Source organism: Pieris napi, chromosome 12 (assembly GCF_905475465.1).
Source record: "Pieris napi chromosome 12, ilPieNapi1.2, whole genome shotgun sequence".
NCBI lineage: Eukaryota > Metazoa > Arthropoda > Insecta > Lepidoptera > Pieridae > Pieris > Pieris napi.
This window is the reverse complement of record NC_062245.1, coordinates 1,035,352-1,051,918: the sequence shown is the minus strand read 5'-3', so window position 1 is coordinate 1,051,918 and position 16,567 is coordinate 1,035,352. Positions and strand designations below refer to the sequence as shown.

The 16,567-nt window shown below is 37.8% G+C and overlaps 2 protein-coding genes across 6 annotated transcripts in view; one reads left to right on the top strand and one right to left on the bottom strand.

Moving 5' to 3' along the window:
- LOC125054343 (transcription termination factor 2) overlaps window positions 1-8,518 on the top strand; it is a 37,382-nt gene extending 28,864 nt beyond the window's left edge. For all 3 annotated transcript variants that reach the window (XM_047656163.1, XM_047656162.1, XM_047656161.1), the window contains exon 19: window positions 7,514-8,518. In XM_047656163.1, the coding sequence (XP_047512119.1) occupies window positions 7,514-7,685 (172 nt within the window). In that variant the 3' untranslated portion in view covers window positions 7,686-8,518. The remainder of the gene's footprint in view (window positions 1-7,513) is intronic.
- Window positions 8,519-9,792: 1,274 nt separating this feature from the next.
- LOC125054399 (RNA-binding protein 4.1) lies at window positions 9,793-13,202 on the bottom strand. Of its 3 annotated transcripts, none has more exons than XM_047656268.1 (4): window positions 13,021-13,201; window positions 12,141-12,940; window positions 11,933-12,001; window positions 9,793-9,905 (listed from the first exon to the last, which is right to left on the bottom strand). In XM_047656268.1, exons 1-4 carry the CDS (start codon window positions 13,027-13,029, stop codon window positions 9,887-9,889), a joined length of 897 nt encoding a protein of 298 aa, XP_047512224.1. In that variant the 5' UTR covers window positions 13,030-13,201; the 3' UTR covers window positions 9,793-9,886. The 3 variants fall into 3 exon arrangements, with proteins under 3 accessions (XP_047512224.1, XP_047512221.1, XP_047512222.1); XM_047656265.1 differs by lacking the exon at window positions 9,793-9,905 and adding an exon at window positions 10,463-10,970 and having other exon boundaries at window positions 13,021-13,202; XM_047656266.1 differs by lacking the exon at window positions 9,793-9,905 and adding an exon at window positions 10,919-11,054.
- Window positions 13,203-16,567: the final 3,365 nt, after the last annotated feature.

Below are 16,567 nucleotides of genomic sequence, written 5' to 3'. Positions count from 1 at the left end.
TGATTAAAAAGTGGCCATGTACGCGTTTGGAGGCTCACTAATTGTACCACCCTGGACGCGTATAAAATGAGGGGGTAAAAGTCAATTATGGGTTATTCGCTATCCAGACGTCACAGAGGTCACACCTGAAGAGCTTCGACAAGAAAAAACCCAGTGAAAATGGATACCATGGCAATGAAGCAGCTCAAGTGGTGGCCCTACTGCAAATCGGACTACGGCAGGTTGAAGTTGCTCGGCAACTGAAAATCAGCCGATTTCGAGTGCAACGGGTATACCAACGGTTCCAAGAGACTGGAGGTTACATCAGGAGACATGCATCCGGGAGACCTCGCTGCACTACCGTCAGAGGTGATCGCTCCATTGTGTCGACGTCTTTGCGGAACCGCTGCTCCAACGCTGTGGAGCTGCAGCAGCGGCTTTGAGCTTCTCGAAGGACAGCTGACAGCGTCTCCACTATCAGAAGAAGGCTGTGAGAGAAGAATTTGCTGCCCCGCAGAGCTGCTACAGGCCCCCAATTGACTGCCATCCACCGGACGAAAAGGAAGCGATTTTTCGAAACGCACATGCCGTGGACATTCGACCAGTGGAGGAATGTCCTTTTCTCCGACGAAACCCGAGTGTGCCTGTACACCAACAACATGCGTAAGAGAGTCTACAGGCGAGCAGGGGAGCGTTTCACACCAGCCTGCACCGAGGAAACCGTCGGGTATGGAGGAGGATCCTGCATGTTCTAGGGCGGCATTTCTATCGACGGCAAGACAGACCTCGTGTGCGTCTCCAGAGCTGGAGATGGTCGCGGCCAGGGGTCTCCGACTGCCCACCGGTATATCACCGAGATTTTGGAGGAGCACGTGGTCCCATGTGTAGGTTTTGTCGGCGCCAACTTCGAGTTCATGCACGACTACGCCCGGCGCCACACAGCCTTGATTGTCAAGGACTACCTACGTCGAGTTGGCATCAAGGTTATGGACTGGCCAGCAAGAAGCCCCAACCTCAATCCTATCGAGCACCTCTGGGACGAGCTGAAACGGCGAGTTCGGGCCCGTAATCCAGCTCCTGCCACTCTCGATGAGCTTCGAGATGCCGTCATCGAGGAGTGGGAAAACATTCCCCAGGAACAAGTCGTGACGCTCATCAGGTCCATGACTGACCGCTTGGAAGCTGGTCGGAGGGCTAGAGGAGGTAACACTAGGTTTTAAGACTTATTTTTAAGGATTGTCATTGTTTATTTTTAATTTTTGTATTGTTCCTTTTCTTTGTAATTTTGATCAGAATACACATTGTTTCACATTTTCCCAGAATTTTCTTTTTTTATGGGGGTGGTGGCCAATTTCCTACAGCTTTCAGATAAGGGATTTCATTAGCTTTCAAATGATACTAATAATGATAGGGTACAGGAAGGATCTTCGGAGTTATAATTGCTTGACACGAATTTTAGGAAAGGTGCGATTTTTTTGACGCCGAGTGTATTTAAACTTAAAATTATTTTCTTCTGACTTTGTAAACTCTCTGGTGGTTCTTGTTAAGTATGTTTTTCAATGTTTATTAAATTTTCATGTGGCAACACAGAGTCAAACCAAAAACAATAGAAGTTAGTAGTTTTATGAGTAATGCCGCCACTTTTCCAAGACGGTACACTTTAAAAGATCTCCGCTAAATAGGACTCTGAATATCACAATTCGTTTGTAGCGACACCTACTGAGCTTGCAACGTTGACGTCCTACAGATTCTTGACTTTAGCCATTTGGGCCATCCTCCGTCTGACCACAGACTGGCACAGAATACGAGCGTACGAAGAGGAAGGATTTGTTGCATTGTATTGATTTCTATGGTACAGCATGCACTGTATCGGCAGTTCTGCGCCTGAGTCGATGACGTCATCCGCAGTGAATGCGTCATTCAGATTCCGAACGTTTCAAGTTCTGACGTGTTAGCGACATATACATAAATACTTATTCCCGATGTAAGAAGTGAATATAGTAAAGTTCAAAAAACTTTCTTAGAGTCATATGAATGTACCCAAAAAATCTATTTACATCTTCTAATAAATCAGAATATAATGTATGAAATTCTCCGAAATCTTTTTGAGTTTATATTATGAACCCATATCTTTCGTTTCCTCATGTGTCTCTCTTTCTCTTTTGATAAAATACGGCTAATTACAATAATCTCGTCACTATCCTCTATAATGCAGTTGACGCACCCCATGGGCATTTCGTAAATTACGTCGCTCTATTCGCACCGTACTGTTACACAGAACTATAATAAGATCTTTTTAAAAAAAAAAGATTTAATGAATTCAATTACAAATATATTGATTTAGAAATACAAAGGAAATAGTATTAAAAATTAGCACGTCTGTTCGGACAGGAGCTAGGAGATCGACTGACTGGATGGGAAAATGAGAGGTTGTTTGAGCATGGGAAGAAATGATGACGAGGATAGGGCTTAGGGTATGTCAGCAATATAGGATGCATTGGGGAGTCGTAACAGTACGCTCCGATTTCGATCCAGGGGATGCGTAACTTAGTCGGAGGAAGTGTACGTCATACTTCCCCCACTCGCTTTTGACTTAGCTATACTTACAACGTAGTCTCGACTCTGATCTCTCCAAAGATGGAATACATATGTATGTAAACAGTTTCAAATATTTAAGAAACTTAGGAAAAAAATCAATTAAAATATATTAAATACATCTAAAGTAATACCTAATTCGAGTGTGTTGTGTGAGGGTATGTATGTGGGATATGAATGATGCAAGTTTGCGGCGCTATGAATTCCGATAGCTTAAACAAGTCAAGGCTTGAATATTGGTCGATATATGGTATGAAATCTGATGTATCCGAAACTGAGGTATTTGCGTGCGGAACTAGATTTTTTTATATTAATAATTGGAATTAACTATATTGATTGATATTCATCAAAATTTGTTTCATTATTTTTCTTTACTGTATTTGCCTGGAAGAGCCGTATTATGCTAGTATAACTTTTATGATTTTTAAATGTAAATTCGTACAAAATATTCAACATACAGGAATGTGTCCGCCCCCGTCTGGGGTTCGAGACACAAGTAAATTATGATCGTGTCATTATTTTCAATAGTTTGACATCTGTTAACAACCTCTAAAAATCATAAATTAGTTTCTCCGGAATATCGTAATGTATAGTTTTGGCAAATTCTCAATATGTTTTACGGAAAAATTAGTCATTATCATTCATGAATTTCTTGAAATTATATTTTCGGAATTGTGCTATTATTTTCGAATTTGCGATTTGCTGAACTATGATAGTTTATTTAAGATATTAAAACAGTTGCAGTAATAGTGTTACTGGCGAAGAATTGTTTTATTTATATACAAGATGTAAGCTGAAAACTCTCAAGTAATGATAGGAGTAATAACTGGTTTTCAGCTATAAAAGCAGGGCGCGCGCTGTCGGGCTCTCGTTTAAGTACCCGAGAAAAAAGCCCGTAGGAGGCCTCGACACGTCTGATCCAATCACGATAGCTTATCACTAATAAAAAGCCACTAGCGCGACAAAGAATGTCAAAATCAGATTAGGATAAAAAGCGCCTTCACCGGGGAAAGACTGGACCTGTGCTTTGCACTTCGCTCACGCCAGAGAGCTTCCGTCCTGCTCAGATTCTCGCGGCAGTAGCCCTTGAGCTAGTGAACAAGCCAATTCCGGCTGAGCTACGCTCGCCTAAACAGCCCGAACCTGCCCTGCGATTCTATAACTCACTTTTCGAACTCACACAGCGGTTTTCGCATCGGCGGTCGCTCTCAAATCTGATTTGGCATTCTGAAAATGTGTGAGCTTGTAGTTTATTGTTTATCAGAATGCCAAATCATAAAATGACTGCTTCACGACTGATTTGAGAGCGACCGCCGATGCGAAAACCGCTATGTGAGTTCAAAAAGTGAGTTACAGAATCGCAGTGCTGAGCTCTAAAGGCCAACTGAGAGACTTCTTCGTCGCTCGTACCATCGATAGACATCTTATAATTATTATTGTTCAAATAGTGTTAATCTATTGTTTAAAAATTTATAAATATAGTGTTTAATTTCAAGTAGTAGACGAAAAAAATTGTCAATTTCTAAGTTTATTAATTTAGCTTTTCTCTTTTACATACAATTTTTTTACTGTAATACATTACCAAATCTCGCATTCCTGTCTATTTAACATGCAGAATATTCTCATCATGGCATGTGCCAATTTTTCTAAACAATAATATTTTGTCAGTCATTCATCGCACACGCCTCGCCTACATGTGCGTCATAAAGCTCTAATGAGTTGTGTTTTTATAATTATCCATTCATGTTTTCTTAGGATTCCCTACGCATCGAAAAATTATTTAATAAAACTAGATTTAAAAATTCGTAACGTATAATCAACTATAGTTACTACAAAAAGCTATACGCATAAAAAATACATAGTAAATACAGTATATTAATTAAAAAATAGCAAACTAAACCTGTGCATCAAATTAAATGACATTATGGAGATTTATCTTTATTTTTAAAGAAGAAAAGAAAGAAAAAACTTTATTACTCATAATAAAAAAGGATGTTTTCTTAAAAGATAATGTGCCCTAGCCCACACTAGAATTCCCTGTGTTCCCAGTTAGCTGTTAGTCTCTTCCTTTTGGACATGTTAACTGTACTTGAAGTAATAATTTCTACATAATATTCAGAATGTTATACTTAAACTACTGTTGCACAATAAGAATACCTATTGTCCGTTTCAGTATAGGACAGATTGTAAGTGAATATATAGTTTTGAATCTTTAGAGAAAATTTGGTGGTTAAAAATGAAAAGTGTATGTTGTTGTCTTACCGCTAGTAGTAAACGTTCTATAAACCACAGATACTTAATTAAGTTTTGTCACGTTTTCACGTTTCACGAGATTTCATTTTTAGTAAATTAAACGGTTTATGATCTGAAAAGTAATTTTTTCATAAATAAAAAGGAAAATAATACTTGCGCGATTTTTTATCGTTCCAAGATTTGTGCTGAACCAAACTTATTAATTGACTCTGATTTGGCCGGATTTTCATGGAATGTGTTTTCTTACATATATCCGCAGTGGCGTAGCTACCAAGGGGCTAGGCGGGGCAGTGCCCCGGGGCCCTCAAGCTCAGGGGGCCCTCGAATCCTCACCAGAAATCTCGTTCGGTTAAAAAATGTTAAAAAATCATGCTGTATCAGGAGTAAGTAACCTAATGTCAATAAACTTTTTTGTACTGGTCAATATTGTGGTTCAATTTTATTTGATTTTACCACTCATATTGATGTCCGTTAAAGTCAATAAATAGTGTCTAATCTAAAGATTTCGGCTACAGCTCATTGTATAACGCGAATTAAATAGCAATTGAAAACAAATCCGCATCAAGCCTGGATTTAAACGAAGTCATTGATACTTTTGCGAAAACTTAAGCTAGGAAAAAATTGACCTAGACTGAAAATCTCTGACCACGCAATTTATTCTTTATTTTAGGGAAAGTTTAGAAATCATTAGGGCTTAGGTCGGGGCTGTACGGCGGATGGTCTAATAATTCTATGTTTTCTTGCTCTAAAAACTCTTTTGTTCTGTGCGCGGTGTGAGAACTCGCATTGTCGTGATGGAGGATGATGCAGCGGTTGCAGTTCTCTTTACGGAGTTCAGAAACGACCTGTGGCAAACAAATGCTAGCATACCATTCTGCATTAACCGTTCTTTGTCCCTCGAGAGGAATAGTCGCAACATGGCCGGTTTTGGAAACAAACGTGGCCACCATTTTTTTTTGCAACACTCCCCGAACGAACAATTTTCGTTGGCTTTAACTCATTTTTGAACACCCAAACTCGTGACTGGTTTTTTGTTTCGGGTTCGTAAGCGTGTATCCAGGATTCGTCACCTTATACGATGTTGTATACAGCATTTGAAGATCCTGCGTAGAATCTTTCGAGAGTTCTGACACAATAAGTAACGCGAGCCACTTTTTGCTCTTCACAGAGCGAATGCGGTATCCATCAGGAAAACAACTTTTTTACACCTAATTGTTCATGCAAGATTATTTGTATTTGACTCATGCCAATGTCTAAAGTTTCCTGAATTTCGCGGTATGTCACATGTCGATCTTCCTCAATCAGCTTACGCACAGCATCAACGTTTTCTTGGGTGACTGCAGTTTTTGGTCGACCTTGACGGGGATCATCACTGAGCGTGACACGTCCACGTTGAAATTCAGCAAACCAGCGATAAATTGTGGTTTTGGATGGGGCTTCATCACCAAATGCAGAAATCATCCGGTCAACACACTGTTTTTGTGATAAACCACTTCGAAAGTCATAATAAATCATCGCTCTTGAATTTTCTCGAGTCAATTCCATTTTCTCAACGACTAAACAAGTTTGACAAAACTTTGTGAAAATAGCGAGAATCTTTTTTAAAAAAAATAAATGGTATTCGATTAAAAAAAAAGGAGATTTCAATTAAAAATATTTAAATATGACAGGAACAGTGGTATTATTCCATTCCATACTTTTAGTGCAGCCTATGTAATTGTTATTCATGTTGTTACTGTTTAAAAAATTTATAACCTGCCCTGCACACAAAAAAGACCTTAAGTAGCTTAGCATTTTTAAGGTATTTGTATATTTCATATTTTTATTTGATTAAACCTAATAAGTTTACATAGCAGTGGGCCCCCATTTTTTAATTTGCCCCAGGGCCCTTGGTCACCTAGCTACGCCACTGTATATCCGGTATATTGACGTCGCATATGCAACATGAGTCGTTTAAGACTTCGATCTGTAAATCTATTTTAATTTAATGGAATCTCGTTGTTGGCCTTAAGGGCTTTTCCAACTCAGCTCGGGATGTTTCAGCGAGCATAGCTCGGCTGGAATAGGCATTTTCACGCGACTAGCGCAAGGGCGGCTCCTAGAGACTCGGACGTCGGCTTGGGCCGCCGCGGGGTGGTCAATCGCTTGAAGGGTAAGACGGATGCTCACTGGAGTGAGCGAAGTACGTAGTAAAAGATTACACCTTTCCGGTGTAGGCGTTTATTTACCCTAATCTGATTTTGAATTGCTGCGGGAGCGGCTTTTAATGTGTAATTGGATCATCCGAATCCATTAGTACCTACTCTGAAAATCAGGTGTGGCAACTTTGAACTTGAACAAATTAGTGTTCTATTTATGTTGGTGTCTGCGTTTAAGAATTAAGATTTTTTGATAAAATTCTATCATCCGTGGCAAAGCTTTTTTTGTAACATGAAAGAACTTTTTTACTAGTGTTACTTTTTTAGTTTTATCTGTAAAACCCGTTATATTTTTCTTAACTAGCAGCGTGTTTTGCACGGCATGATTTTACTGGAAAAAACACTCCACGTTACTCTGGGATAAAGTAGCATTCTAATAGTAAAAGTATTATTGTAATTGGTTCAGTACATTCTGAGCTTACCCTTACAAACGTCTTCTTAATAATGTTAGTTAGGATAAAATACATTGTTAAAAATTTTGGTTTCAGATTTATGTGTGTAGAGACAGTTGAACAGTCAATCCGCAAACTGCAGGAGGCCAAACTCAAGTTAGCGGAAAATGTATTGACTGGAGCTCGTCACAATGCCTCTAAACTGACGATCGAGGACCTCAAAGAACTGTTTAATATGAATCCGAAACATCGTGAAGATTCGGAATAGTTCGCAGTTCATCAGGTCTAGTCTTAAGCGCTGTTAAAAATTGTGGAATGACTGACGATGATGCTAGAATACGGAGCTAAGATGAGAGGATGTTGGTGTAATGCCAGTTATTCCAATTCATAATGAAACCAGATTAAAGATCATGAATTAAGATATGTAAAAATGCGGGCATTTCACAGAATACATTATTTTTGAGTCTTCCCAGTTCCACAGATAACTGCGAACTGTCAAATAGTCACCAGAAATTTGTGATAATATGTTAAATAAATGATCTTATTTTTTGTAAATATTATTAGCTTTTAATTATGATTATTTGTTTTGTTATTTTCTTAATGTATAGTGGTTAATTGTGGAGTACTGTCACCAAGAGTTTGTACTCAAACAAGAGGAATCTGAACGCCAAAATAATTACACAAAACACGTATCGCATAAATTACCGCGTATTTAACACAATAATAATACACCTGTGTCACTATTCTATTTATTACTTGACCTGAAAAATGCTTCTGAAATCCAGGAAATAATTTTGCATTTTGATTTTCTAATATAAGTTTATCTCTTTTGGTAAGGAATTTGATCTAAAAATGTCTCACCTCTTAGTTCTAGGATAATCGAGAACTATTAATTTTAGCCTACGTATTAACAGGGTCGTTTTATCACCCTTTTGTTTCATTTATGTAAAGAATTTGAAATTACCTAGCTTATTTGGATTTGTCTTAATATTTAGTATATATAATAGATCTAACAGTATATAAATAATCTAATTTTAAGATGCCCTATGACCAAAACGGTGTATATAATTTATAGAAAAGTTAATAAATGATTGTAAATGATATTGTAGTTTTACTCAGACTGTCTTGAATTACGACAAATAACTATTATTAAACATTTAAAAATGTTTCAATGACCATAAGAAAAATATGAAAAATCTATATTTTATTTAAAATTATTGAGTTGATTCGTAAATTTTGCATTTTATAATATACCCTGATATTCATAATTTAGAAAACATAGACCTAGAAGAATAGGATACTATTAGTAAGTCCACGAATTAGTAAAAAACGCCGAAAATTTGTCATCTAAAGCAAAGATTCCTGATCCATACAGACAAAACATCACCGAACTAAAAATAGTCAGTGCGCGAGACCAAATAGCGTTGCACGGCCGAATATTTTGTGGAATTTTGTAAAATGACTTCGAAATCGTGTACGGGCTCGGATCCACATGTCACTAGAAGACTTTGTGCAACTCTAATGTGTCTTATTGGGATCCTGTGTATTTGCGCAGGTATGTGTTTGGCTAGACTTTAGGGGAAAAATATTGGTATGTAGCGTAGACAGTTATTGTTGGAGTAGGCATTGTGTATCTTGCCCAAGTGCATGTAAACTTTTTAACAAGTTTTATATCTATATTAAATTATTTTCTAAAATAACTCCTATACCAAAATATTAGTTTGTAAAATAAGTAGTCGGACGACATTTCGATTTACGCTAAATGATTCATTAGAGAAAAAGCTACAAAGCTGGATATTGTCGTTTAATAATGAGACTAAATAAAACTTATTTAGGTACATAATGTAAAATGTCTCGTTAATATATATCTCTTTCAGGTTATTTATTCGGTCGAATGGCACGTAACGAAGTGAGACGGGGTAACGACATAATTTCAAGCAATTTGACAATAGCTGCCGACAAGTTGTTCAGAAAAGCAAAACGGATCTCGCCAAAAGCTGTCCATCACAACGATCCGGGGAAAATGACCGTGAAAATTTTGGATATATTCCATTGCGACCCGAACGACTGTGGCTCTGTAGCCAATGACAACGTAGCAGACTTCATAAAAACCTCAATAAATTACGAAGTAAATAAATTAATTAGGTCAATATACAACGCCTCTCTATATCTCGACTCGTTGAGGTGACACATAGTTCTGAATACTTTCGTCGTAAAGTGCTGTTTTATATGTAAATACTATGGAAGTTTATTGCTTTATTTTATTGGTTAATACTATTTTGTATATAAGATCCTAATTTTACGCAGCACAAGCTGAGCTTGTTTAAAGGAAATTGTATTGTTTATGTAGTTTGTGATATAATAAAATAAATATATGTTTCGTATATCGTTTATTTCTCCCAACACGTAGCTGCATAGTAAACCATAGATACAATTCAAGTATTAAATTGAACACTCAAGCTACATTCTTCATCCCGGCGTGTCATACCTGCAAAATATGAATCGTTAGTACATAAATTTTAAAAAAGTATGAGCGTGCGCCGTTATTACTGTCGTTAATATGCGTCGATTGCCACTGGCTATACAAAGCTCAGGTACGTTTAATTTCGTTATGCTCCATTTTGAGAATCAATTATTAAAATCTGAACTACTTGTGTAGACAAACGGGTTGTATGTGCGCAAACGTGTGATCCACGCGTGCTCAGAAATCGCAAAGTCCATTGGTATACGCAAACGGCTCCCGTACTTACGATTGATACTGACGTCTTCTGCCGCCGCAAACGTTTGCCGTAACTCGAAGGTCATAGCATCGGCTATGCCTCAGCCGCCCGTTACGCCGTATACGTCTGAAATTCTCGCACTTTCCATAGAAAGCTCGCAACGTTAACGACAACGATGAACCTAACTAGGCTTAACCTAAGTCCCCATCTCGGTAAAGCGAAACGTCGTCCTGCAACTCAATTGTATTATATCACTCCGGAATCGAGGATGGGAGGGATCGTTCGGGTGAGGTGGGTGTAGGTGGCATCGTAAACTCAAACAATATTTAAAACAAATTGTTTAATCTAAATCTTATATCTTAATACCTTATACAATTCAAGATTATCGCTCAGAGCGCGAGGCGTCTCGCGTCACGTACAGATTTGATTGCCGATTTAAATAGATTTAATACCACAAATAATAATAAAAATCACTAGATGGCGTAATTCACTTATTCTGTCAGTCTGTTCACAAAATATGGGAGTGGCGCAGTCTAATATACAAGAATTGAAATACATATGTTAGGGCGTTACAAAAGTCCGTTATCGTTCTATGTAGTTACTTGGTAATACGACTTGCAGCAGCGTAGTAGCGCCATCTACTGGCTCGTCGATGATCGAGATTTACATGATTCGGTACGGAATCCGAGGGTGCCGTGGAGCGATTGCGAGTGAGTGCGACTCGTGGAAGGAAGCGGCGCTAGTGTCGCTGAAGGCGCTAGACGAGCGCTATACAGTTTTTGTTGGTGCGCGGCCCGCGCCCTGCGCCTGCGCCGCCGCCGCCCGCACACGCGCTAAACACAAACAGCCGCTTAGCTTTAACGCGCGCGCCGCACCGCATCGCCTACTCTTACGGATAACGTTGCGTTTGTGCGTAGCTGCAAACGAAACTAGTGTCAGCGCCCGGCTAGCCTCGGACCTCACCCCGGACGCCGGGGCGACGTTACGAAGCACATTTGGCCAATTGTGGCGCGGCCAGACATACTAGTTCCACGGCTCGTATTCGATTGAGTAGGCTTTTGTTACTAGTTCATGAGCGAAAGTAATGAAGTTACTTTTGAACCCTCGCTCACGTAAGATTTTTATAGCAAATTAAGAATATAAATAGTTTATATTTGATTTTATTACGGTATGAGGTGACCAACCTTATGATTCTATATCACACTATAAATACTATTCCATCATTTTAATCTAGCTTTAGTGTAAATAATTAATCATCATTATCAAATAAAAATATTCTAAAAGCATAGAAAAGATGATTCTTTTAAAGAACTTATATTATTAAAGAAAATGGAAAGTATTTATATTCAAAAGTGTGTAATGAGCTGTGCTAAGTGTTGAAAACAAAACTACAACGCAACCAGCGGTAACCAACAGTTATTGTTAAAAAAAAATGAAATTTAAATGTAAATTTATGTATGTGTATTTCAATTTAGAAGCACTCAAGTCAATTCCTTGAAAAACATCAAAATTCTGGTAATCTCAGCAATAAACGTAAAACATTTAAAAACAAGACCCTTTATCAACAATCCATTTAACCAACGATATTTACCCATAACCATTAACTGTAGTCTATGAAAGGGTATCAGTAATGTTAATAATGAAATGTCAACCCATAAGTAAAAGTTGTATAATATTCCATTAAAAGGTAAAAAGAATTATATTATAATTGTGTTGAACCAAATTATTTAACAAAACAATAAGCTGTTGGCTACACACTAGAGGCCATAGTAGATGAATAAAGTAAAATGCTTACCGGCCCATGGGCGCATATTGTTGAGCATAAGGATCCCGGTCATATCCTCCGGCTGCCCCCCCACCACGCCTGGAAATGACAAATTCATAATAGTTATTTATGGTTAGATAAACAAATAAAGTAAATATCATGTACTAGAAATATTCTTTATGCAGTATAAAGCATATTGACTGTGATGATAAACAAGTAAAAATGTATTAGAACTTACATTGGTGGAGGAGTTCTTCGACTATACATATCTCCGTTGCCCATTGGTGCGGGCCTTGGTGGTGCTCTATCATATCCTGCAGCCATGGGCATGGGTCCACCTCGCATACCTCCCCGCCTGTCCATCATGTCTCTTTCGTCGGGGTACATGGGCGGCGCACGTCTATCATCGGGATACATCGGCGCCATTTCATCCACGGCTCCGTAGCCTCGCCTGTCGTCCGGGTACATGGGAGGAGGCGCTCCATACTGGTCTCTCGCTCCGCGGCCGTCCATCAGTGCGAAACCGCGTCTGTCTTCACCGTAGCCATTGTATCTGTCATCGTAGCCGGGCATCGGTGCCCGATCCATTCCCCGGTCGTAGGGCGCTCCGCCACCCATGCCGTTTCTCATACCCATGCCACCCATGGGCGGGCCTCTCATGTCTCCGCCGCGCATGGGCCCCATCGGCCGCGAGTCCCTCATAGGGTAAGGCGCATCCCTCGGAGGTCCTCCGCGCATGGGCCCTCCTCCGCGTCGGTCCCTCATGCCCCCTCGCATTCCACCTCGGCCGCCGCCCCCGCCGCCTCGCTGGCCACGCTCCTTGATCCTTCCTCGCTCCACGGCGATGACGCCACCATTGAAAGTGGTATTGTGTAAGGCGCGAATGGCTGCTGACGCTTGGTCTTCGGTTTGCATGTGAACAAATCCGCATCTGTTCATTATGTCGCATTCGGTCACGGCTCCAAACCTTTCGAAAAGCTTCCTCAAGTCCTCCGGTTTTGAGCCTTGGGGCAAGCTCCCCACAAACACTTTGGTTTGCTAAAATATACGCATTCGATTAGAATTTAGAACACTGTTTACGTAACGACTCATGCAGTAATTTATTAAAATCTACTTACCGCTACCATTTTGATGATTTGTTGCGTTACGATCTATTAGTTTAATAATTTCTTAAGTTCACACAAAGCAAGAGCACGTCCAACACCTATCCACAAACGCTTGTATTACAAAATGGCGGGCGCGTGGTCCGATTTGCGAATTGCCGGCGCCCGACAAAACGAAAGCCGGCTGAAAGATACAAACGTCACAAGACAAATGTCAGTTGTCACGCTATTTCGTGTAGCTATTGGTTGTTTTATTTCACTATGGTCAATGACGCTCGATTAGGTGATTCTATTGGCTATCAATAACCTTGAGATAGACAAGCGGAATTTTTACCATAAAATAATGATTATTAAAGCTTCTTGGAGTTTTGACTTTCGACCAGCGTTGTTAGAGTTATTATTCCTACGTAAGAGGTTAATTATTTACGTTCTAGGATATTTAGACATTATTTTTAAACAAATTAAATTACTTCTATATGAGTTCGATAGGAGCATAGAAACAACATTCCGAGAATAGAAACTATCTCTGTCGAAAATAAATTAAAGTCAAACTTTTACGTCATTACATTACAAAGTAATGTATCCTCTAAATCGGCCTCACTAGAAAAAATACAGAATATCTCTTTTACGAAATATTTTTTGCGTTGTTATAGATTATTTCTTTATTTTTCTTCCTGGATTCCTCTAATCTCTAACCCTTCTACTATACTGCACAGTAAAATCATCCCACTTCAAGTCCTTTTGTTAAAAAAAAAATATTGGTTGTTTGTAAAGTAGGTTTACGATCGAGATGTTTACGTGATAACGTCTTATTGGTGATATAAGTTTTTGGGAAGTAAGGAATTAATGAAGATAACAATTTTTTCAAATTTTAAATTACATCTATCGTTTTATTCACACTTTTGATGATAAATTTCGGGTGTAAAATGACAAGTTTACTTATTCGACTATGATATACATTTTTCTTCATACATTCACGGAATGACTGGCAGCGCTCGAGATGAGACGGGAGATCGGTCCGTCTCTCTCTCGTTATACCTGCGATCGCGCTCGTGAGGTTTTGGTGTGACACAAGTTTCTGAACATGTCACCCGACTAAAACGATTTTAAAGACGTTATCACGTCAAAAGGTTAACAATGATGCGTCGACTGGCAACACCGCTTAATCGAGCCTCGAAGTGACTTTCGTTACACAGATTACCGATCTCCGTCAAGGTTCTCGGAAAAAACAACAATAGGCATAGCCCGGATATTAGATATAATAATAATAAACGCAATAAATTCTTCTTTGTGTTTTAATAATAGACTTCATTTTGCGTATTGTCGGAAAAGGTTCTTAAAAATGGGTAAAATTAACTGACAATTTTCAGGCAATTATTGTGTCCGCTTACAGAATAATAATGTAGATTTTTTTTTCCTATTTTTGTGGACAAATATTAAAACACGTTAGCACACATGCTTGGAAGCTTCAATTGATGATAACACTTAATGTTGGCTTCAGCGTGCGACTCTCATCCCTGAGGTCGTAGGTTCGATCCCCGGCTGTGCACCAATGGACTTTCTATGTGCGCATTTAACATTAAGTGAAACCGGCTTGCTTGAAAAATCGACGGCGTGTGAAAAGTACAGGAGGCTGATCACCTACTTGCCTATTAGATTGACAAATGATCATGAAACAGAAACAGAAATCTGAGGCCCAGACCTAAAAAGCGCACCAATAGTTGTTTAGGCATTTTAAGACATTATGTCATAATTAAATCAATAAAAATTGTCATTAAATATTTTATGATGAATAAGAATAATTAAAAATAAAACCAAAATATCACTTAAAACTTTTAATAACGTATTGCAGAGATTAAAATTATTACATTTATTAACTGATATTAATCACAAATGGTTTTGAAGCAAAGCAATAAAAGATTTTGAATCTAACCATATTCGTAGAAGCACGTAAAACTCAGTCTCATTACACCGTTTTAACTCATCTGTCCCTTTTCATTACACCGTAAATACAATTTGACAGAAAGAGATAAATGCACTTAAGGCCGTGTAATTAAACTGATTTAATAAATATTTAAGTGACAGGAAACTAAAAATTCTTATAAAATTAATTTTAACTTCAAAATACATTGTGTCAAACAATAAAAAATCTTATTCAATAATACATCAATAATTGCACCGAAGTACTAATGTCTCTTTTCATCATATCGTCAACACAATTTGAGAGAAAGAGACGAAAGAGTACTGCAGCTTAGTTTTTATAAGTCTGTGTAAATTAAAATTTATGACAGTTTAATCTATGGCTGACAAAGATTACAAATTTTAGAATCGAATTTGAATTCTGTTTATTCTATATAAAAGCAATATATTTGAAATGTTGTTACTTATTTGTGTTACTTTAACTTAAAGTACGATATTTGTTGCCATGGTTACTATCGTTATGGATAATAATAGAATGATTTTATTAATCATCTGTTTTATACGTCTTGGATTCAGTTGGGGCGCGGGGAGGGGCGTTGGGTTAATGACCTCCCATGACTCTGGTTTCGCCTGTTAGTAATCATGGCAACAAAAACTTTATTCCGCAGTATGTAAGTTTCATACAATTAGATTTATGCAATAAAATATGAAATTTAATAAATAATATTTGATATTTATCCAAACGCGAACACGACTAGCATCTTTACTAATAATAATTACGACGAATTTTTTTTCAACAAATTTGAATGAATCGAACATTTAACTATTGTTTTGGTCTTGACATTTGGGGTTTAATTTAAATTATATAATGTAATAAAGTATAATATGTCAAACTGGTTTACCCTTTGACGTAAAAGTTGGAACACATAGCCATCTCACTCTAACATATGATCTGGAACACATAGCCATCTCACTCTATCATGTAAAACGTGTTCATAAGAGCAAAACACTTAGCTCAGTCTACTAAACGACAATTTATCAACTTCCACAGCTAACGCCCGGCTGAAAAAACCACTCGTAGACAATACGAATGGTTCTTGTTATATAGCACCTATTTGCCAGGTACTTAATTTAATATTAAATTGTACTAATTAATGGCAACTTTAAAAGCGTAAAAGCTGGTTGCGTAGGTAATACGATATATCTAAAATTTCCAAAGCAATATTCTCAAGTTAAATAAATCAGTAGATTTTTAGTAAACGTATTTCAATTTTACTGTTCTACAGTTTTAATGCAATTACTGTCAATGATATAATATATGTGGAAAAGGATAAACGAACGAAATAGGGTTTTCTTTTTATTTATATATAAATCTATTAGTGAGTTTTTTTCAACAAATTTGAATGAATCGAACATTTAACTATTGTTTGGTTTTATTAATATTAGTCTAGTAATCAAATTCTCGGAAGGAGAATTTACCGATGTTTTACGAAACATGACAATAACAATACTACTGTAATTACAGTAGGTCGGTAATTTGAAGTTCTAAATGTCAACCTAAGAGGTCAATATTTTTGAGTATTTTTAAGTCAAATCATGAAAATCTCGAAAGGCGAATTTACTGGTTTTTTTTACGAAACAT

Excerpts from the sequence above, each read along its gene's own strand:
- LOC125054399 (XM_047656265.1), bottom strand. Across the intron at positions 12,002-12,140 it reads CGAAGAACTCCTCCACCAAT|GCGTGGTGGGGGGGCAGCCG; the intron begins GTAAGTTCTAAT and ends TGTCATTTCCAG. Across the intron at positions 10,971-11,932 it reads CAATATGCGCCCATGGGCCG|CGCGTGTGCGGGCGGCGGCG; the intron begins GTAAGCATTTTA and ends GTTTGTGTTTAG.